The 23262-nt window shown below is 35.0% G+C and overlaps 1 protein-coding gene across 1 annotated transcript in view; it reads left to right on the forward strand.

The window, feature by feature from the left end:
* LOC149410733 (angiotensin-converting enzyme-like) overlaps positions 1 to 23262 on the forward strand; it is a 79605-nt gene that overhangs the window by 17705 nt on the left and 38638 nt on the right. Inside the window, exons 2-8 of the mRNA XM_089648321.1 lie at positions 10059 to 10135; positions 12349 to 12568; positions 13026 to 13155; positions 13252 to 13479; positions 16214 to 16405; positions 18363 to 18477; positions 22371 to 22523. Coding sequence (XP_089504447.1) covers positions 10059 to 10135; positions 12349 to 12568; positions 13026 to 13155; positions 13252 to 13479; positions 16214 to 16405; positions 18363 to 18477; positions 22371 to 22523 — 1115 coding nt within the window. The remainder of the gene's footprint in view (positions 1 to 10058; positions 10136 to 12348; positions 12569 to 13025; positions 13156 to 13251; positions 13480 to 16213; positions 16406 to 18362; positions 18478 to 22370; positions 22524 to 23262) is intronic.

Raw genomic sequence — 23262 nt, forward strand, 5'->3', positions numbered from 1 at the left:
AACAAAAGATAATATAAAACGAAAAATTTACAAAACAATACATTTATAGCCATGGAGAGAGGTTGTAGATATAAATCAAATCATAATAGAGATATAAACAATAGAGACATAAACATTATTCACAAACCATCAGAGAAATATTATTTTATGGACCTCTTGTATTTGGTAAGTTCGCAACTGAAAATATCAACCTTGGATAATACTCTATTGAAATTATTGCATAGTACTTTCAAGGTTCTCTCTTCCTCGGATGAATCTCACTAAAGTGCATTTGGTTTATTTGTGCGTATATGATGCAAAAATGGGATTTTAAGAAGGCACTCTGAATTACGTGAAGATATACATATACAGGATGGTGTAGAAGTAATGAGCCGGTTTTGAGAAGGTATAAAAAAAACTAATAAACTTTTTTTTCGTTAGGGTTAACGCGACGTTCGTTATAATCTACGTGTTCATATCTTCAACTTACGTTAATTTAATTATTCTATTAAAATATGCTCTTCGCAAGTTATGTTTTACAATATGAAGACGATGTTTGGAACCGAATGAATGTGAATAAATAGTTTTAGAGACATACAAATACAATATTGGATTTAATCACCTGTACAATATTGTATTTGTATGCCTTTCTTGAAGTTTTTCACGGATTTCGAAGACCCTCCTAATATAAAATAAAATCACGAATTCTCCAATGTTTCATATTTTTTTTTTTTTTTACAGTGAATACCTCACAAGAGTCCCAACTGCTCCCGTCTGGAGCCAGTGAGACTATGGCATCCTCAATTGGGGGATGTTGTGAGGCTGAAGGTAAGTGGGGAAGGGAAAGAGGAAGGTGGGGAAGTACCTGGCTATTCAGATCTAGTCACTAAACACGGCTAAAGCCATTTGGAGCAACGTTTCAATTCTGAATGGTGGTCTTACACCAGGGCGATACTGGTAGTATCTTCCACTCTGGAACGTGCCGCAAATATACTATATATTATTTTAATTAATTAATTGTGAAATAACACAAATTAATCAAATAAAATTTATTTGCGCACGCCGGGTTCGAACCCGCGACCTTCGGAATGGCAGTCCAATGCGTTACCACTGGACTATGCCGGCCGTCAATATATATTTAAAATGAATAACGCACATCCTGTAGTCCTAGCTGCTCCCAACCGTCTGTAGTCATGGAGATTATGGCATCCTCAATTGGGGTATCTTGAGAAAATAGGAAGATGGGGAAATACCTGGCTATTAAAATCTGATCACCAAACACGGCTAAATCATCAAATTACTAATTTATTCTAATCCTGGAAAAGTATTTAATTCCTTATGTGTGACTCAAAAGCGTAGTACATATATATATAAAAAAAAGTTACATGGTCGGCTGCACGCGTGTGACCAATCTCTAGACTTCTGTCTTGTGTCATCCCAAACGGTTACAGCAAGAGAATCACCGGGAGGAAGTTGATGGTGGAAACGGTCACGGTTGGCCGGGCAAACGATCGTGCAATACTGTGTCACGATCAGAGCAGATGAGTGCCGAAATATACGATTTACAAATGTTGTGATGTGTTTTGAGCACTGAACAATAAAACGATAGAAGTGTATTGGAGGCATGTTTTTGCATTTCCTTTAGCATCAAAATATACTATAATTTTTGGATTCTATAACGCCATTAACTTTGAGCAGTTGAAACTCTTGTAAAATATTCAAAACTTAATCAATATAATTACATCTGACTTTCTTCTTTACTGTTTGTTGGTTCGCCCCTATCTAGAATATGCCTGCGTTGTTTGGTCTCCATTCTATGATGTTCACATTAATCACATTAAATCCGTGCAGAATCGCTTCTTAAGGGGAATAAGGAAGTTGAGTCCATTTTTTTTATTTTTTTTTATCAATGTTCGCATTCAAACTTAAATACTGGTATTTTTTTTTTTTTTTTAAAGTTTGTTTTCATAATTAAATTAATTCTCAAAGTTTAAATTTTATTAAGCCCGCCAAAACGAGCGGAATCCGAGCGGTAAGAGGCGGGGTGTGGTGTGACGTCATTAGAACTGTGAAAACCACGACGCTCAAGCATTTTGTATGGAAAAATTTTTAATTCTTCAACAAGGAATTCCAGTAATTTTTTTACCAATGTTAACCGTCTATTAGAATTGATGTTATTAAAAAAAAAGAAAATTGATTAAGATTTCAAAGTTAAATTAATATTTTAAGTTAGAATATTTGCTTTTCCCGCCCCGTACGGTACTGTACGGTATTGCCGTCGCTACTTGTTGACGTTCCACGCGCTAATTCAGGACCACCGCGCAGAAAAGTAAAGACCAAAAGTAAAATAACGGTTTACAGCCCAGTTCACTGTGAGACCTTTCTGGGCGGCCGGCGGCCTGAAGTGTATCACATGCTATGTGACATGTATAATAATAAAAACTTCTAAGTTATGCAATAAACAACATATTATTATAAAGCACTATACGAATATGTATCTTTAGAAATCCATTTCATATAATAATAACAACAAATACGTACATATATTTGACAAACCCAAATAAACCTTTGACCTATACACCTCTCTCATCTAAACCGACCATCTCTCATGTAATAGAAAGAGATGCACCATAGGTGATCCGTTGAACGTACAAGTCACGACACATGTGACGTCAGAATTCTTTCGACCAATCGTGGAGCGTCTACAGTCTATTGCTATTGAATGCTTTTTCAAGAACGTTTAACTAATTCTAAGAATAATAATATAGAAATATATTTATATTTTTAGAATCGATATTTTTTTATCTACATGAACATATTTTTTATAAGTCAAAATATTTTTCACTCAACTTCCTTATTGCTTGAAGGTAAAGGCCTTAAAATTAAACGTGTAGGAAGGATTTTGATCTCAACTGTATTTTCAAAATTATTGACAGTATGATTGACTCACCTACTTTGTTGCAACTCATCCCTTTCAATGTCCCCTCTATAGATATAATGATTTGCTTTCCCTCAATCAACACTCCACAAATTATGGATATCATTCACCAATATACAGACTTATCAACTCATGTTTAGGACCATGAATTTTAAGGTGATTTTTGTCATTAGTCATAACTCAAATATTATTTAAAATTGATTTGACAGAAGTCGTGGACTCCATCAAAACCTTGTTCTTTTCTTGTCTTGACATTACCTTTATTGTTTTATGGCCTATTTTTGTCATAGCTGTATTTTTTTAATTATCCTAAATTGTAACATTTCTCCACTCTAATAACTTTTGCATTCGAATACGCGTGTGTTTTTATATACCTATTTTATATAGATGTCACCTGTGACAGGTAAGAACATGTTTTTTTTAAAGAGCACCATCTGTTGAACAAACATGCTTTTTTTGAAAAACGGCACCTACTGTTCGACGTAAAAGCAACTCGCGCTATTGTTTCTTTGCGCAGACAGACTGAGATACAGCAACGCGTGGCGGACTACATCTAGTAATCTAAATGTTCGATCGTTCAAAATCTTAAATCTCCGAAAGTACTTCACAGATTGCTTTGAAATTTTGACACAAAGTTGCATTCAAATACGCGTGTGTTTGAATATACCTATAATGGATGTCATCTGTGACAGGTGGGAACATATTTTTTTTAAAGTGCTCCATCTGTTGGACGTAAAAGTAATACTGAACCGGAAATTTTACGGAAATTTTAACTTTAGCTTTATTTGAAATTTGACGAATTGTTCAAATTCTGTGGACCCAAATAAAATAAATAACTTTATTTATCTGCACTTCTTTATTTATTCTTATATTTGTTTATTTTCATAATACGTAAGTAATTATTTACAAAAGATTCCCCCGCGTACCACCCCCCTATGTGAATGCTTTAGCTATGCCCTTTTTTATTATAAAGGGTTTTCCAATAAGAGGTGTTATTTTGAATAGCCCGCTATTTCGGTAGATGTTACTTTTGAAGCTGTCATTTTTTAACATTTGACAAGTAGACTACGCCATTAATAAAAATGGAACGATACACGCTTCAACAACGCATTGAAATTATTAAAATTCACATGGTGAAAATTTGGCCGAGACGGTTCGTAAAACTCGAACATTTTTGGGTCGTCGTGAAGCACCTTGTCGGACCGCATTGCAGAAATTGGTGAAAAAATTCGAGCTGTTGGGAAAACTTAGTGATGTGAAGAATAAAACCCGTGCACGTCTCTCAAGAACAGCCGATAATATAGCTGCTGTAGCCGAAAGTTTTGAAGAAAACCCAGGTTTGTCCATTCCTCGTCGTTCTTTGGAATTAGGCATTCCACAAACGTCATTACACCGTATTTTGCATAAAGATTTGTGTCTTAAGGCTTACAAAGTTAACACAATAACTCAAGGCGGCAGATCATCAACAACGTCGTGTCTTTGCTGATTGGGTCCTTGAAATACGTGAAAATGATCCGGAATTCCATCGAAAAATCATCTTGAGTGTTGAGGCCCATTTCCACCTCGGTGGCTTCGTTTACAAGCAAAATTGTCGCATCTGGGGCTCGGAAAACCCAAGAGTTATTGTTGAAAAGCCTCTCTATCCTCAACGTGTGACTGTTTGGTGCGGTTTATGGTCCGGCGAAGTCATTGGACCTTACTTTTTTGAAAATGAGGCTGGAGCAACAGTTACGGTGAATGGATTGCGCTATCGAGAGATGATTAATGATTTTTTATGGCCGAAATTGGATGGTATTGATCTGGACAACGTTTACTTTCAACAAGACGGCGCTACGTGCCACACAAGCAACGAAACTATTGATCTTTTACGGGTAAAGTTTCCGGACCGTGTTTTCTCTCGAAGAGGTGATCACAATTGGCCACCGAGATCTTGTGATTTAACACCTTGCGACTTCTTCCTTTGGGGCCACGTGAAAGAGAAGGTCTACGCCAACAGCCCAGCGTCGATTCAAGACCTCAAAGATGGAATTCGTGAGGCTATCGAGAACATAAGGCAGCCACTTTGCGATTTGGTAATGGAAAATTTCATGAAAAGGATCTGGTCCTGTAGGCGTGGTTGTGGTGGTCATTTGACTGATGTTATTTTTCACTATTATCGGCATATCTTCTTCTTTATAATAAAATAAACATTCGATCATTTATATTAAAAAATGGCATTTTTCTTTGAATATCAAAATAACACCTCTTATTGGAAAACCTTGTAGTAGTACGGGTAGTGCAACGAATAAAGAATCAACATTCACTAATATGTCTAGATTCATTAAGCCTGATTCTGACTAACTTTATATTTCATTGTTTGTGTTATTATGGGTCAAATCGTAATCATAATAATTAACCTGCCACTTGATGATGATGATGATAGCAAAATTACCCACTTCCGGTGGCCATCTTTAAAACGTGACACACAAGGACAGATTCAAATCGGACACGTGATTTTAACTGCACTTGACATGTAAGCTATGGACAATAAAAGCAATTTTATACTTAAATTTAATAACCATCTCGAAATTAATAAAATTACATTAAGTTAGATTTAACCTTGCAAGAATACAAAGATAGAGGAGATCTTAGAATTACACAGTTCCATAGTTAAGAGGAAGCTATAAGCCAAAAATGTGTATATTCTTGGTATACCTTATATTGTAGGTAATAGGCATTAAAATTGACAAACGGAGTCTAGACACGTTCAATTTCAAACACAAAACTGGTTTTTATTTATTTTGTAAATAATTTTATAAGAAAGCAAAAAAGTTGATCAGGTCAATTTGTCACAGATAATCTTAGCTATAATACTATATTTTTTAGAAGTTGTTTCTTTTACGCGTACATACATTTCTATTGAATTTTTTTTTATTTAGCAATTTACATTTATTATTATTTTTTTGATAAATTAATGTTTTTAAGACAAGATTTTATTTATGCATAGCACAAAGGATAACAATTATGTATTGTTATCTATTATTATTATTATTGTTACTGTCCCGTTGGCGTCATGTATTTTTTATCAGGAGATTTTTTCAACGTGGATGAGTGTTTCAGGCGAACAATTAATGCTTATAAAAATAATTTACATTTATATTTTTTATTGAGTAATTTATTATTTTATTTGTATTCTACTCAAACGAAACAATAGGAAAACATTCAATTTATCTAAAGCATATTTTTTGGTATTCATAATGTACACCAATTCGTTATAAAGACGAATCAAATTAGTGATTTAGTATTAAGGCGATGCACTACCTCGTGTAATATTTTAAATTGAACCGCTATCAATAACAACACTTACGTAGATGGCGATAAGGCTTAAATTCCCGCTTAACACCATCCGCCTGCTTTGATTTCTGCCAGAAAAAAACATGGCCACTTTTATTTTATTTTGTGGATGTTCAGGCATAAATATTTTTTTTTTCGATCATTTTATAAATAACTTAATTTTCCACATTATACAATAAAATTATAACCGAAAATGGGTTTGTAAGTAGGAGATTTTGAACTTTAAAGTAGTTTTCATAGGCCTTATACATTATTTTTTTCTTGGCTTATAAAAAGATTTATCCAGGATGTATTCTACTCGCAAGATGTATTCTACTCGCAGTATCTAATTAAAGCATCTGAAAGATTTCTAGGTGACCAAATTTTTAAACCAAAAACACATGATTTTGCATTACTACGTAGTGCATCGCCTTAAGCTTTAAACATCTTACCTATCGTACTCCCGCACTACGTAGTACACAACAATAAGTAAACGTAAATTTCACGTACCAACGTTACACTGTACCCGCGTCACAAATGTTTTAGTAAAGTAGTAGTTAGGGTAAAATACTATGGTCGGGTTTTTTCACAGTATTTGAACAATTCATCAAATTTCAAAGATAATTTTCACGTTCTGTGAAGATTCAATCCAAGTTCTATTATTATTTCAGTTATTTGAAGCAACTGGTCAGTCGGTCCTACCGATCGGCTTTAGATGAATTTGATAGAGTTGTCGACTCCACTCACTGTGAAGGAAGTTTCAATCCTATTTTTTAAATTATAGAAAAAAAAACATTAAGGATGGGTTATTTCATAGAATTTGAACAATTTATCAAATTTCGAAGATGATTTTCAAGTTCTGCGAAGGTTCTATTCATGTTCTATTATTATATCATTACTTGCCAGTTGCTTCAAATAACTGAAACGGATAGATTATCTTAAAAAATAACACATATTTTTTTTAATAGAAATTAAATAATTTTAATAATTTGTTTAATTAAATAATAAACAGTCGTAATAAACAAAATTCATCTGCTTGAATAATCACATTTATAAAAAAATATCGGTAAAGTTTTCTTACTAAACATCCCCTAACTTTTCCATTTGCGTTTTTATAATATGTTCAAGGTATATAACACTATATAATTTATACAAAACAGAAAATTTATAAAACGTCTAATAAAAAAAACTTTTCACATATTTAACAAAATCAAGCATGTGAACATTAATACTATCTTGAAAAGGAACTCTTTTCACAAAAAAAATTCCCAAAATTATTTTCAAAAATAAAACGAAATTCTTTTTTTTATATTTTATTTGGTACAATATTTTTTTATATTTTAAGTTTTCCAGTAATGTAGACCTCACTGGGTGGCTTGCCCGTGCTGAGGCCTTCATTTTATAATATGAAAATATAATCTACATAATACATTTAAAGAGAAAATAATACATTTCAAATTAAGAATACATAATAATATATTTAAAATTAAAAAATAATACATTGAAAATAATCTTGTGTGTTTGTGAGCGATGTGTGTTTATATTGGTTTTGTGTGTTACGTGTAGGTTTTATTTTTATTTTATGCTATGACATTTTTGTAATATTGTCTTTTTTGTTCTTTAATCTATTTTGTAATTTTGTGTGTGAATTTGTTTTTATTTTCCTCAATTTTGATTTCAAGTTTTAAACTGTTGAAAGCTTTTATTGCATGGTATTGGTAGTGTCTTTGTCCAAAGCTTGAATTTACTGTCGGAGTTTTTATGTTTTCTTTGTACGCTTGTCTAACCGGTCTGTTAGTGTTATTTTGTGTATGTTGAAATTTTTTTTGTCAAAAATGTAGTTAAGTAGTGTTTTAACGTATAATTGGCGTATATCTAGCACGTCACAGCTGTTGAATATTTGGCCTGTATCAGTCAGTCCAGGTTTTTGAAGTGAAACTTCTTTAGGCGCGTAATTCGGGGACGGAGTAAAACCGAGTCAGGATCGACACGAAAATGCGGGTACCCCCACCACCGCTCACCGTTCACTGTCCCTCTCTCACCATATGCGCTTGTTGAGGTGGGGGAGCCGCTCACGAACGTTCTCTCCCGACACGGGACAACAATCGATGCAGTTTTTGCACGATTCATTAAGGATTTAAGTGCTCATGTATATATCTCGCACTTTAGTTACCATAACCCAATTATCACGACATTAGGAAATGATATTCATGAAATTGACAATGAAAATGGCACATGATTGGTAAATTGTCATTGTAATTTCTTTGTAATTTTTAATTGTAATATTGTTATTTATGTAATATTGTATACTTGTGAATAAATTGAAAATTTTTGGAACTATACATTAATCGAACGTCATTCATCTATAAGAAAATATTAGAAAAAGCAAATCCATGCTTCGTCGTTGAATTATTTAACCTCTAATTTTCAAACTAACCTAAGAGAGAAAATAGAGATGATGAAATGAAAATAGAGAGAGAGGAATACTAGAAGTTTCACTTCTGTCTTGCGTAGGCTTGACACACCCACTTTTTTTTTAGTATTACCTATCGTTTTTTGTGCGGTTTCTATGTAATTGATAGCCGAGTTTGTTGCTCCTCACCAAGCAATAATTCCATATTCTATTATTGATTGGCAAAGTGCAAAATATATTGTTTTCAATTGTTTTATTTTATATATGTTTCTTATGTTTAGGAAAATGTGTATTGTTTTGAAAAGTTTATTTGTGATTTGTTTGATGTTAGGTATCCATCTAAGGTTATGGTCAATTACGATTCCTAGATATTCTAAATTGGGCTTGTGTTTCGTCAAACCTAACCTTTGTTTTTTCAAATATGAAATTTATTTAGCATCCACTTTGATATTTTTATATTCTAGCCTATTAAAAATGATTTTTTAATTGCACTTTCAAAACAGAGAAAATGGAATGGACTTATTTTAGACACACTATTACTATTCCTAGTCTGGCAGTTGCTACATAGTTGACCAGGTAGTAACCGAGTGGTTCAGAGCATCGGGTTTCCTCTCAACATTTCCCCTATATAATGAAAGTGGGATAAAATATTGTCAGGTTATTAAGAATACAATCTTTGTTAGTAAAAATATGCATTTACAAATAAAATAGTTCTCTTATCAGGTTTGGAAATCCGTGCGTTGATGTCTCTACATGAAAGTTCTGCAATTTATTATTGCTGCGTAAAATACGTTTTTAGTCAAAACTTGAAAAAATTAAAAAAAAAAAAACGTTTGATCTATTAGCGTAAAGGAAACGCAAACATCTTCAAATGTCACGCATCGTAGACTAAAGAATTCAGGAAGCGATCGCAAGGTAACTGTGGCCAGAAAAAAATGTTAATGTATGAAAACAAGTAGAGTTTATGATAACGATTTCACAGAATTTTTGGATGGAAATTTGTGTCAAAAGCGTGATTTTATATTTACCTAATTGCGATGGTTAACTTAGAAACAAATTTTCTAATGTATATTTTTAATAGGTAGGTAGATGGGTATCCACGTTTTTATTTTTAACAGGTAGATTGGTATCCACATCTTTATTTTTAATAGGTAGATAGGTCTTTATTTTTATCCACGTCTTTATTTTTATTAGGTAGATTGGTATCCCCGTCTTTATTTTTAATGGGTAGATTGGTATCCATGTCTTTATTTTTAATAGGTAGACTGGTATCCACGTCTATATTTTTAATGGGTATATTGGTATCCACGTCTTTATTTTTAATAGGTATATTGGTATCCACGTCTTTATTTTTAATAGGTATATTGGTATCCACGTCTTTATTTTTAACAATTATTGTAAATCAATTTGTTTCAGGGAACTATCACAAATTTGGGTGAAGCTATGGAATTCCTCAGAGAGTACGACAGAGAGGCAGCCGGAATGTGTTACAGGTAGATATATATAATAACTTTACATAGTTTAAATTTTTTTTGATAATGTGGACCTCAGCACGGGGAAAACACCCGTGCTGACGTCAAACCTTTTTACAGTTTTATAATATTCTTGAATTTAAATTAAATATTCTACATTGAATTTAAAAAAAATTAAGTTGAGATGAAATAAATTAAAATACAATAATAAAGGCGGTATCGACAAATGTTTTGAGGTGCGGTTGTATACATGGTGCGGCAAAACAGACGGTGCAGTTTTGGAGGGTTATTTAAAAAACTGGAGCAACTTATAGAAATGGGGTTTATTTTATGTTATTCGGTATTTCATGCTGTTGTATGCAACAAATCTTGAAGATGGCATCAGAAAGATGACAGCCCCAGCAGCGATACATTGATAAAAGCGATTTCTGAAGTTTTCGGCTACATTTTGGCACACCTCAACGGGTATAGCAGCGATTTCTTCCAGAATTCGATCCTTAAGTTCTTCCATGGTGTGAAACCACTTGAAGACATTGCAGCCGGAAGGCCTGCTGGGTGGCAACAAAAGAACGTCCGTTGTCAAGAAACGTGTAGACGACGAACCATGGTAACGACTGAAAACGGCACGACCCTCCCGATACAGTGAAACCCCTTCCAGTGTCCCACTCTCACCCAACGGGATCTACCGGCCCTTCTCAACTGCACTGTCTGTTTTGCTGCAACCCTGAATAATGATATGTGTGTACTGTAATGATATTGTGTATTACGTATATACACGTTATAAAATTTTAGTAATATTGCATTTTCTGTTCTTTAATCCATCGTTTAATTTTATATCTGAAATTTTTTTGTTTCCCTCACTTTTTGTATCGAGTGAAAGTATGCTAAATGATTTTATTGCCTGGTATTTGTCCAAAGCTTGTATTTTCCATCGGAATTTAAAAAAAAGAAGTTTTTTGTACGATTGTCTAGTTAGACCATTAATAGACCAGTTGGTCTATTTATGATAGATTAATATGATTTAGGATAAGTAAGTGTGATGTACACATTATTATCAATTAAATATGATATCACATTGCTATCTAATTTAACAGCGTCGGCCTGGGACTCAATTTTCTTGGTTATCAGTTACGAATCACCTACATAAAATACTACTGGCGTCTTTGGTAATCTACGACACCATATGGAAATTTTAATTTCCACTATTTTTGTAGTCAGTCAAATTGAATTATAGGGAATAACGTTCCAAAGTGTAATATACAGTCGGTATCGGCAAGCTGAGAGACCACCATTTAGTACCGAAACATTTGTTTGAAAAAGCCGAAAATTTTGTTCCCAGGTTTACAACGGACATGGAACAAACTTTCCAGCTATCCTCACGCTATTTTACTTTATATCAACAACCTTCTTTAGTTCCGCAACATTTTCGAAAGAAAACTCCAATCAATTCCTTGATAACATATTATAATGGTAGGACGCACATTGGTCATGCTGTTATTCTCTCGATTTTGAATTCTAAAATTTGAAGAAAGAATTTGATTATGTAACATATACGAAAGAAAATGGTTCCTATGGTAAAACAGGAAATTACTACTATCGCTCTATTGATAAATCAAAGGTACCAACAGAGACATCTATTGACAATTAGTTGCATTAATATTAAGCAAATCTTGATATCATAGCTTCAAACCTTTTTTGGGCAGCGGGCATATTTGTTTTAAAAGTTAAGGTTAAACGCAACGCTCGTTGTATTCTACGTGTTCACAGATGGCGTTAATTGATTAATTTTGTTTAAATACGCTTTTGCAAGGTATTGCTTTACAGTATTAAGAAAAATTATTTGTTTGCGCCCTCATATACGCAATATGAATATGAATAAATAGTTTTGTCTATATAAAAACTCAATTCTATCGAGAAAGGCATACAAATACAATATTGGATTGAATCATCGGTAAAATATTGTATTTGTGTGCCTTTCTCGAAAGAATTAAGTCTTTAAACGAACAAAACTATTGATTCATATTCATATTGCGTATATACGGGCGCAAACAAATGATTTGTCTTAATATTGCAAAGCAATACCTTGCAAAAGCGTATTTAAACAAAATTAAATTAATTAACGCCATCTGTGAACACGTAGAATACAACGAGCGTTGCGTTTAACCTTAAACACTTTGAAATGTGAAGAGAAAATGTACGGACCATTTCGGTAAACAATATCTGGTGTATTTCAGGGTGACGACAGCACAATGGCGTTTCGTAACCAACATCACAGAAACCAACAAGCGGCGGATGACCGAGGAACTCGCACTGAGCGCCAAGTTTGAGCGTCTCTCCTGGAGGCGAGCTGCCTCCTTCGACTGGCGCCGGCTGCCCGACCCTTCAGCCCGTAGGCAGATGGCCCGCATCATCCTGCCCAGCCGCGCAGCGCTGCCAGACGACAAATATATAGAAGTGAGCAGTGCTTGATAGATAATGGTACAGCGCGTCTCTAGAGATGGGCAACCTCATCGACTGACCCTTCAGTTCGCACCATTCCGGTCGGGCTTGAGCCAGTCACCATCCTTGAGCCAAAAGGGGTCTGGCGCCTTAAGGATGCTGTGTTGGGTGTCAGGTATCATCAGCGCCTTGTCTTCTTGGTGTCTTGGCAAGTCGCAGCACATGGCAGACTCTACCCACATTTCATGTACAAAATCACTATGCGATGACGCGCTCCACCATTTAAACATAAACAATAAATATACACTAACCACTAGGAAACGGACTCTTTGCCAAATGGACGTATTGCCATTTTATACTCTTCCAGATGCGGATGTGACATCCGGCCAGCTGCTGCCGACCCATCACTTTCTACATTGCAATGATGAAACATAAAAAATAAAATGAAAATAAAAGTGTCTTATTTTTACAGATCCAGCAGCTGATTTCCGAGATGAAAGACACATATAACAGCGCTAAAATATGTCCATACTCTCACAACCTTCCTGACTCCCGGTCTTCATCAACATACGACAACCCCTATCAATTCAGAGGCTACGACCGTCAAGGCTCGCCATCAACTTCCAATTACAACCCATCCCTAACCTATCAATCCAACGCCCATCAAAGTTCTCAGTTTGATTCCACGGCATATGAAGGCCAGATGAGTCATTACCCATCCCACCAGCATTCTTCGAGCAATGATAATATGCAGAGTTATTGTGATATGCAATTGGACCCTGAGATTTCGAGGATTTTGGGACATTCAAGGATAGAGAAGGAGCTGCTGTATGTTTGGAAAAGCTTCAGGGAGAAGACAGGACCGAAGTTGAAGAACAAGTTCATGAGATATGTGCAGTTGGCTAATCAGGCTGCGAGGCTTAACGGTGAGTTGCCATACGAACCGTCTAATTAGGTTAATGATGAACATCAACATCTCTGAGTCAGCCTTGTGCCTTATTTAAGTTGGACGGTGAACATGGTTAACTAAATAAGTTGACCCATTTTGATCCACATGCCTTTTAGTGTGAAAGCTTACTGCAGGAATCTATCTCCCGTCATTTACAAGAGTTCGCATAAGCTTAAACGTTGGGGAGACCGGAGAAAATTGTGCTCCGGTTTAGTTGTACCAAGGCGAATAGCTTGCTAACTGTATAAGGTACGTTTATGATTCGTCTTCAGGCGATGGCCCTGACCATGGGGATTTGTCACCATTAGCCCACGGGACACAGTGGATCCCGGACATTTGCAATTGGAAGAAGATTTTTTTAAATTACAAAAGTAACTTTTTTCGATTACATTCATAGTGTAATATTACTTTACACTCTTTGTACCTATTTCACTACCCACACATTTTGGGCAAATGTGTTTATTTTAGGACGGGTTTTGAAGCGTTCATGATTAGAGATATAACCAAAACTTTGCATTTTAATTTGAACTAACCGTTCGGTGATAGTTGTACCGATTTATCCGGGGATGATTGTACCGGTACAATTGACCCCCTGGTACAACTAACCCGTAGTTTTTTAATGTTTCTGTGAATACAGCTCCCAAGACTAAGCTGAACTCAAATCCGCCCGCCACATTCAATGTACAAAACCGAAAATATTTTTTTTAAGCGTTATCGAGATGTTGTATGATAAAATTCCTGTTTTCAATGTAAAAAATATAGATTATTTGGAGGGACAGTTGTACCACAGAAACAATTGTTTCAGATTATACCAATACTTTTTTTTTGCTGAAAATTAAAACAAGCTACGATATTAAAATATATTTGTTAAGTCAATTTATTACATAAATTATTGGTAATTTTTAACTATATAAAAATAAAATAACTGTTCTTCATACCTAAATTCTGTGTTATAATCCAAATTCCACTACTGGTACAACTGACACCCCGTCGGGGTCAGTTGTAGCATTTTTCTCGATCAATTTATGTGCTTATAGTTTAATTTCTAGAAGATTTAGATAAATAATAATATAATAATTTGGTCGGTAACTAAATTACCCGCCGTTGAGTATGAGTATTTTTTCATAAACCTTCAAATTAAGGTAACCTTAAAATTGGTTCAACTATCTCCAGTCTTAGATTTCCATATCTACGCGGTAGTACGAATGACGCAAGTAACTTAATAGGTAAACAGTGAAGTCAAGACAATAATATTATACTTATCAACAAAACAATTTAAGTGGTTTTTTTATTCACATTATATTATAATCGCGCACTGAAGTTTGGAGATATGTACTTGAATCATTACGGTGTTACGGGTTGACACGAGACCAATATAATAAATAATAATGATGATACACATATCACACATTAAACTTGCTTTGTCATAATGCAGTCCGCACACTATTGTTTGTGACAATACTGTTTTCACATTCTAACAATCGACAAATTAAAGGAGAAAAATAAAAGAATTCTTTTAATCACTTTTTGTTTCAATCACCAACTCTATAAATTTTCATCAAGATAGCGAAGCAATTATTCTTGCCACATATTTACTGATTCTGCTCGGCATATAGCATAATACCGGACATTTTATTTATTTAATTGTAAGAAACAAGCAGCTTTTAAATAATATACAATGATAGATATAAATATACAAGTTAACTGAAGTTAAGCCACAGAAGTTTCTTACGCTAAAGTTAATTGAAAATGAAGTTTTAATATCTTAAAATTAATTTGGTGTTAAAGGATGGGCAGAAGAAGAGGAAAATAGGAAGAGGATAGGAGATGCTCCCGATACATTCCATACTCTCATATTAATAATCGATCGTACACATTTTTTTTTTAAATTTTATTTATTTATCTATCAATATAAAGTTTTTTACGTGTATTTATCGACATCTGTCTCACTAGGGTACACCTGTGTCGAGACAGACGTATTCAGATACTTAAAGAATATTTAAAGAATATTACTTCATATCGATATTTTTTTATGTAATTACCAAAAATGTCAATGCTGTAAAATTTTGTATTATATTGTGCGCAATAGACAAAAAGACCATTGAGGTCCTCTTGAAGTTTAATGCAGTCGTTGATTGATTTAATAACTAAGTATATTTTTTTATCATCTGCATATGCTAGGTAATAAGCATGTTAAAACATTTGTAAATATCGTATATATACACATTAAATAATAATGGGCCTAAATGAGAACCTAGAGGTACACCGGTGGGCACAGAGAAGAAGCTGGACTTTGTTCCCTCAACTAAGACACTTTGAAGTCTACTCCAAAGGTATGTAGTGAGCCACCGGAGTAAGTCACCATGGATGCCTAATTGTTTTAATTTTTGAATGAAATGGTTTACCTTATCGAAGGCCTTAGAGTAATCAGTGTAGATTACATCTACTTGGTTTCTATTGTCCATATTGCACTATTAATTATTCCGTAAAATTTACCTAGTTTCTTAGTACTGATCTTTTTTAAAGAAATCCGTGTTGTTTCGTATGTTGTAGAGCCTAATAGCTATGTAAAAAATTTAAAATCAATTCTTCTTCAGTAGTTTTTTCAATGCTCGCAGTTCTCCGCTTCGTGGAGAGCCAAAACACCACCGAAGTTCCAGACTCCAAAGCATTTCTTCAGCTTGTCAAACTTATGTTTTGCACAATTTCAGCGTTCACAGATGCTGGAGACCAAATGAGGTCTCTTTACGAAGACACTTCTCTGAGGGAAGATCTGGCCGAGGTCTACAACCAGCTTCAGCCGCTATACAAGCAACTGTTCACCTATGTAAGAAGAAAACTGGTTCAGAGATACGGAGAGGCCAGTGTTAGACCTGATGGACCGATTCCAGCACATCTATTAGGTAATTATTTATTTAACTAACAAACTTCTTCTTTGGTTGTATCTTCATTGCCGAGGATCGTGACCCGGGTGACCCCCACTCCATTTTATGAGTTCCATTGAAACCGATGATCCGGACGTCTTTGATACTTGATATGTCTAAAGAATCGGTTATTTTCCTCTGCTCCTCCCGCCTTCCACTTTACCAGTAACCACGAGTTTCTCGAGGTTTGAAATTTTACACGGAGAAAAATGATCCTGTTAAAAAAAGTGATAGCATGCTAATTTCCAGATAAAATCTTAGTCATTCCGAATATATCGAGAACACATGTTCTTTTCTTTATAAATATCATGATGGTATGCGATAATATCAATATGCCAATATAAATATTTGTATGAACACGTGTTTCGTCAGCCACGTCAAAAAATTGGCTTTTAACTGACCAGATTTTTAATAAATTGACACAATTTTATATCAGAACTAGCCGACGTGTACCTGGCGTTGCTGGGGATTATCCTTATGAGATTTATATATACCATCCTGGACTTTTGTTTAGAACTTTTTAAGATATACAATACCATCATACATTATTTTGATGTATCTCATAAGGTTTAGCCAGCGTTAGCAATGTAGTGCTCGAAAAAATATTTTTACGACTTGATTTTAAAACAAACATTGACTTTTCTCTACTCTCTATAATCACAATATGCAAATATTATATATGTAAGCCTTCCGGGAGAAATTCTCTAAATGATAGTGAAAACCCTATAACTCCGTGTAGTTTGACGACAAACTATTTAGACTCCACGTGGTTTCATCTACGGGGCAGGTACCATGATACCAGGTGCATAACTCTTTCTGATTGTCCTTGTTTCATCAAAATTCATGCAACTTCTCATACATATTTATTCCTCCTGTTATTACTCCACGTTCACGATCCCATTTCCCCGCAACTTTAGGCGGAGGGCTTATGACGCTACACAACGTACATTAATTGTTCTTTAATTTTTTCTATTGCTCCAACTCTCGACATAACCAGTGTTGGTTTATTTCACCGTGGGGCTTTTCTGGGACATCCAGACTTCACTTTCCATCCTCTTGTGCCTCGTGTAATATTCTCTAGTCACTGCTTTCCAACCATCCGATTGTCACATCCAATCCTCTCTCTAATACTTATTACATTGATTACACTACGTTTATTAAATTATTCCAGCCATTCTTTTAGGTATTAACCAACCATCTCGTATTTTCACCACCGTATGTTATGTCTTAGTACACACACTTGCTACATTCTCTATATCTAACTTAGTAGTATAAAATAATGTCGCTATGCACGTCAGTCTGTTTGTACGATTAGTTCTTCTAAACTACGCAATAGATTTTGAAAGGGTTTTTTACCATCCTTTAGAGAATTTCTTCCGGAAGCTTTGTATATAAAATAAATGCATGTTATATTTATAGAAAGTAGAGAAAAATCGATGCTTTTCCTAGAATTCACAATCTCAAAACAATACCTCAAATCATTCACAACCCCTAAAAACGTCGGTTACTACTCATTCATAAATAACTTTTGAGCTGACCAGACTGATGACTGACGACATACATTTCTGAGAGATCCCTTACTCCTTTTTCCATCCAATTTCACGTCTTATACACTCCTGACATCCGTTCTACGTATCCAAATCCGACCGGTCAGTGGCTGAGTTGATATCGCGCTTGAGTCCCACCCAGGCGCAGTGTGTTCAATTCTTCGGCTGGCCAAGTCCTCCATCAGAACACAAGCAACATTTTCCGCTTACTGTGTTGGTGGTAGGAGATTTTAAAATATTGTCAGGTTATTCGTAACCCAGGAATGTTTGTCTTTCCTTAAAAATAATAATAATTTAAATGTCTTTCTTAAATCTGTTCATTACGCATCGTATCATTACTTACGTTGAATTTTGATAAACATATATTATTTTAACATATTTTTTTCCAGGCAACATGTGGGCTCAAAATTGGAAAGCCATATCTGACATCGTAATGCCCTTTCCTCAAACTCCAAATTTGGACGTTACTGCAGAGTTGCTTCGACAGGGATTCACACCACTGAGGTACATTACTAATAAAATAATTAAAAAAATATTAATTTCACCTGTAACTCTCAGGAATTTAAAACCTACTCCTCTCCCTTGGCTCCCCGTACTTGCAAACATAACCCCGCCAAACATCAGGCAAGAAATTGCAATACTGAGGGAATACAAGAAGGCGCTGCAAAAAAGCGCAATACCTTTGCACGAAGATGTCGTCTCCAACCCGGCATGCCGCTTGAAGTCCCGAAAGCCCTTCTGGGCGGAAGGAGAGAGCTTCCTCCGATTACATCCCACCCCAGAAGATAGGTGGAAACTTGAGTGGCAAACGGCCAATGTGGGAAATGCCCATCTCATACAGGACCCCACCGAGAGACAGCCTGGGTTCTCATTGCCTCGCAAAACCTGGTCCGCCATCAATAGAGGTGCTCCCATAGCCGCTGTGCCAACATGATGCACAGATGGGGCTTTAAAGATTCGGCGATATGTGAATGTGGTACCGCGCAGACCACCGAACATGTGGTCAACAAATGCCCGCTCCATTCATTCCCCTGCGGTATTGATGAGGCCCATATGGCGACGCCTGAGGCCCTAGACTGGCTCTCAGACCTAGATGTCCCCCTCTGACCCCCACCATACGAAAAAAGAAAAAGACCTGTAACTCTGTTTGTCTGTAACTTCAGTTCATTGAACTCTAGAACTTAAATTTGCCTCGAATTTAAGTGATATTTTCAAAATTGGAAGTGTCCGTTAGGAGAATTCAGACAAGCGATAAAGTACTTAACTGTAATATAATATTTTTAACAGAAAATTATTTTTGAACTGATTTGTCGAGAATTCAGACTTTTCGTGATTATCGTCTTCGCTAAGTAACATCAAAACGTGAACCTGTCGACAGGAACAAAACACAAGGAGCACATAAATGTTTTTTTATTTTATTTTTTTTTTTTATTTTTTTTTTATTGTGTTTATTTCTTGCTAGAGCAATCCTGATGAGTAACAGAACTCATTTTAGGACAGGAGGAACTTACAATTCATATGTAGGAGGTAGTAGGAACAATTTTACAACGGTATTTTGATATCAAATATAAGTTTCACATTCAATACAGCATAAAAATTAAAAATTAAAATAATGACACGTTAAGTAGAACAAAAAACAATAGAAACAGGTACAGAAAGAAAAAAAAAAACATGGATAAGATACAACAAGAAATGTCAACACAGTTACATATTTTCATTTTTAAATGTAGTTAAAAAATATTCTTTTAAAGCATTGCTTTGCAATTTTTTATTATGGTGGATGTGTTTGTACATATCTGGAAGCGAATTATATAGTGTAAAGGCAATATAGTTCAGTGATTTTAACCCATATTTTGTAGTGTGTGTTTGAGGAATGCGGATTTTATTGTTATTTCGAGTATTGTGGTTGTGGATGTCTTGATTGTAAAGTGGCTTGATGTTGGTGTGAGTTGATTTTTGGGTAATTTGTAGGATGGTGCTTGTGATTTCATATTTAGGAAGGATTGTAATTGGAAGGATACCAGAAACTGAATAGATGTCCCTAACATGAGTGTCCCATGGAAGTTCAAACACATTTCTGAGAGCTCGGTTTTGAGCCACCTGCAGGTCAGCTATCAATTTCTTTGAGGCAAAACCCCAGATACAGCAGAGATAGGAAAGGTGTGAATGTACCATGGCATAGTATACTGAAGTTAGTAAAGGAATGGGTAGTAATCCTTGAAGCCTATATAGTACACCAGTTATAGGGGTAATTTTCTCTTTTATATGATTTATATGGAGATCCCACGTGAGTTGGGAATCTACGATCAGACCCAAATATTTTGTGTTCATTTTCTTTTCGAGGCAGTTGTCTCCAATTTTAATATCGAGGCTGAAATTTTTCTTGTTACCGAAAAGTATATAATGGTTTTTTTTTACGTTAAGAGTTAGTTTGTTTATTCTCAACCAGTTTGTGAGATGGGAAATATCAGCATTCATCTCCGTTTTAAGCTCCGCTAGGTTCAGTTTATTGTAAAAAATTACCGTATCGTCAGCATAAAGTTGTATAGTTCCTTTAATACCCCACTTTGTTATATCATTCACGTAGATTAGGAATAGCAACGGTCCAAGAATTGATCCCTGTGGTACTCCACATGTTATTTTACCTAATTCACTCATTTCTCCTCCAAATTCTACTGCCGAAAAGCGATTTGATAAATAAGATCGGAAAAGCTCCAGAGGTGTACCAACAATACCCAAATGCTTCAGTTTTTCGATCAATACGTTATGATCCACCGTGTCAAACGCCTTCTTTAGATCAATAAATATTGCCGCCGTAAAATCACCGTCATCTATATGTTTCTGCAGATTTGATATAAAATCGAAAGCTGCACATTTAGTGTTAGATTGTCGTCTGAAACCATATTGTTTTGACGTGAGAATTTTGTTGTGTTCGAGATATTTCAATAGTCTTTCTTTAATGACACTTTCAAAAATTTTAGAGATAGCTGGAAGTATAGAGATTGGACGATAATTTTGGACATTTTTTTTACATTCATCTTTATGTACAGGAATAATTTTTGCAATTATAAGGTCATAAGGTGTTATAAGGTCGTTTGTTTTAATTTTTGCAGTGACGGTAATGTCACAATATACATGGTAAAAACGCTCATAAGTGAACCTGCCCGCAAGAATAAAATTCCAGGAGAATAAAAATCGGTATTTCCATTTGGTTATTAATATGAATAATATTGTTATATGGATATTGCTCAGTGACAGTAGATGATCACGTAAAGAAGAAAGAATTTACATTTAGAAAAATATATTTTTATTTTTATTGCATGATGCAAAGGCACTCTGAAATTCACTTTTTTTAATATGTCAACAATAACACACTTTTTATTATATGTCATGGTTTTAGTAACGGAAATAAATAAGTACATTGACTTCTCACCTGGGATGGAAGAAACAATGAAGTATTGTTGTCTTTAAAGAAATAAAAACACTCTCAGGGTAATGAATAACCTGACAATATTAGAATTCCTCCAACTTCCACAATTATATTTGGAAAATATTTCATTGTCTATTGCATCACTATAGAGGACTTACAGGTAATCGAAACCGCGACGCCCGACGTTGAGAAGCAAAAAAGAAAAGCATTGATTCGGTGTTCAGTATAAACATGGTCGACGAAAAAGGTCAATAAGATCGAAACAGATTTCCATTGCTTTGCTTTGTTAATGCTTTCCTGCCTTAGAGAATTTTTTTTTTCTTCTTTTTAAATTAACTTGGCTTGAAAGTGATCTTTGAAAAGCAGTTGCACGTTGTCGCTGTCATCACTTTCGCGAATTAAAATAATCCATTGCATGAACTAATCTATATTTCAGCTTTCTGTGGAGGTTGTCACCTCCAGATAAGTTGTTTCCTGGGAAGATGTATCCTCTGGAGAAATTATCACCTCCGGGGAAATTTAGTCTTCCAGAGAATTCCTAAACTCCGGAGAAGTTAACCCTCCGGAGTATCTTTCTCCTCCAGGGATATTATTTGTCTCTTCCAGAGAATTCATAAACTCCGGAGAAGTTATCACTCCAGGTAAGTTATCTGTTAGAGGAAAATTGTGTCTGCCAGAGAATTCCTAAACTCCGGACAAGTTAACAATCCGGAGTATCTGTCTCCTCCAAGGATATTAATTGTCTATTTCTGAGAATTACTAAGCTCCGGAGAAGTTATCCATCCAGAGAAGATGTCTCCTCGATGGAAATTGTCTATTCCTGTGAATTTCTGAACTCCGGAAGAGTTATCCCTTCGGGAAAGTTGTCTTTTCCAGAGAAATTGATTCTTCCAGAGAATTCCTAAGATCCCAAGAAGCTATCTGCTGCGGAGAAGTTGATTTATCCAAATTCATGCGATTTTTTCAGAATGTTCCAGCTAGCGGAAGAGTACTACACTTCCATGGGTTTAAAGTCCCTTCCACCAGAGTTCTGGAGAACTTCAATGTTGTCCAGACCTTCCGATAGGAGCGTGCAGTGCACGGCCAGCGCATGGGACTTCTGCAACAGAATGGACTACAGGTTAGTTGGTCATTATCAATGGTGAAAATTCAATTTTAGCAAATATTAATAAATTTTGGAATTACGCTAACTCCTTTCGGAAAAATAACTCTAACTTTCCCGGTACAATGTTTTACGGGAAAAAAGTGGGTCATGACAAAAACGATATTGTAAATTTATTTGCAGATTTCTTCAAGAGTGTATATGTTGAAGACAATGACAACATAATATCTGATAAACCCCAATTTACCGAAAGCTCACTCAACTTGCATAACATCCATGTGGTAGTAAATGATGTTGTGACTTTTATCAAACAGCTGGATACCAGATCGAATTCGGGGCCAGATATGATTCCCTCAATATTACTTAAAAACTGTATTCATGTTCTAGCTCTTCCTTTTACTATAATTTTCAATTTATCCTTATCTACAGGTTGTTTGCCTGAAATTTGGAAAAGTAGCTTTATAACACCTATTTTTAAAAAAAGGAGATAAATGTCAAATTGAAAATTATAGACCCATATGTATAAAGTTATCACTACCTAAACTTTTAGAAAAGATTATATTAATAAAAATCATGCATCAAATTAAACCAATTATATCAACATTTCAACATGGTTTTATGCCAGACAGATCAACGTCATCTAACTTATTGTTTTACAAAAAATTATTTTTAATGCACTGTCCAAGGGTCTTCAAGTTGATACATTTTATACTGACTTTAGCAAAGCCTTTGATACTATTTCTCATCGCATTTTAAT

The sequence above is a fragment of the Hesperophylax consimilis genome, chromosome 27, assembly GCF_061612785.1.
Source record: "Hesperophylax consimilis isolate HC1 chromosome 27, BYU_Hcon_1.0, whole genome shotgun sequence".
Classification (NCBI taxonomy): domain Eukaryota; kingdom Metazoa; phylum Arthropoda; class Insecta; order Trichoptera; family Limnephilidae; genus Hesperophylax; species Hesperophylax consimilis.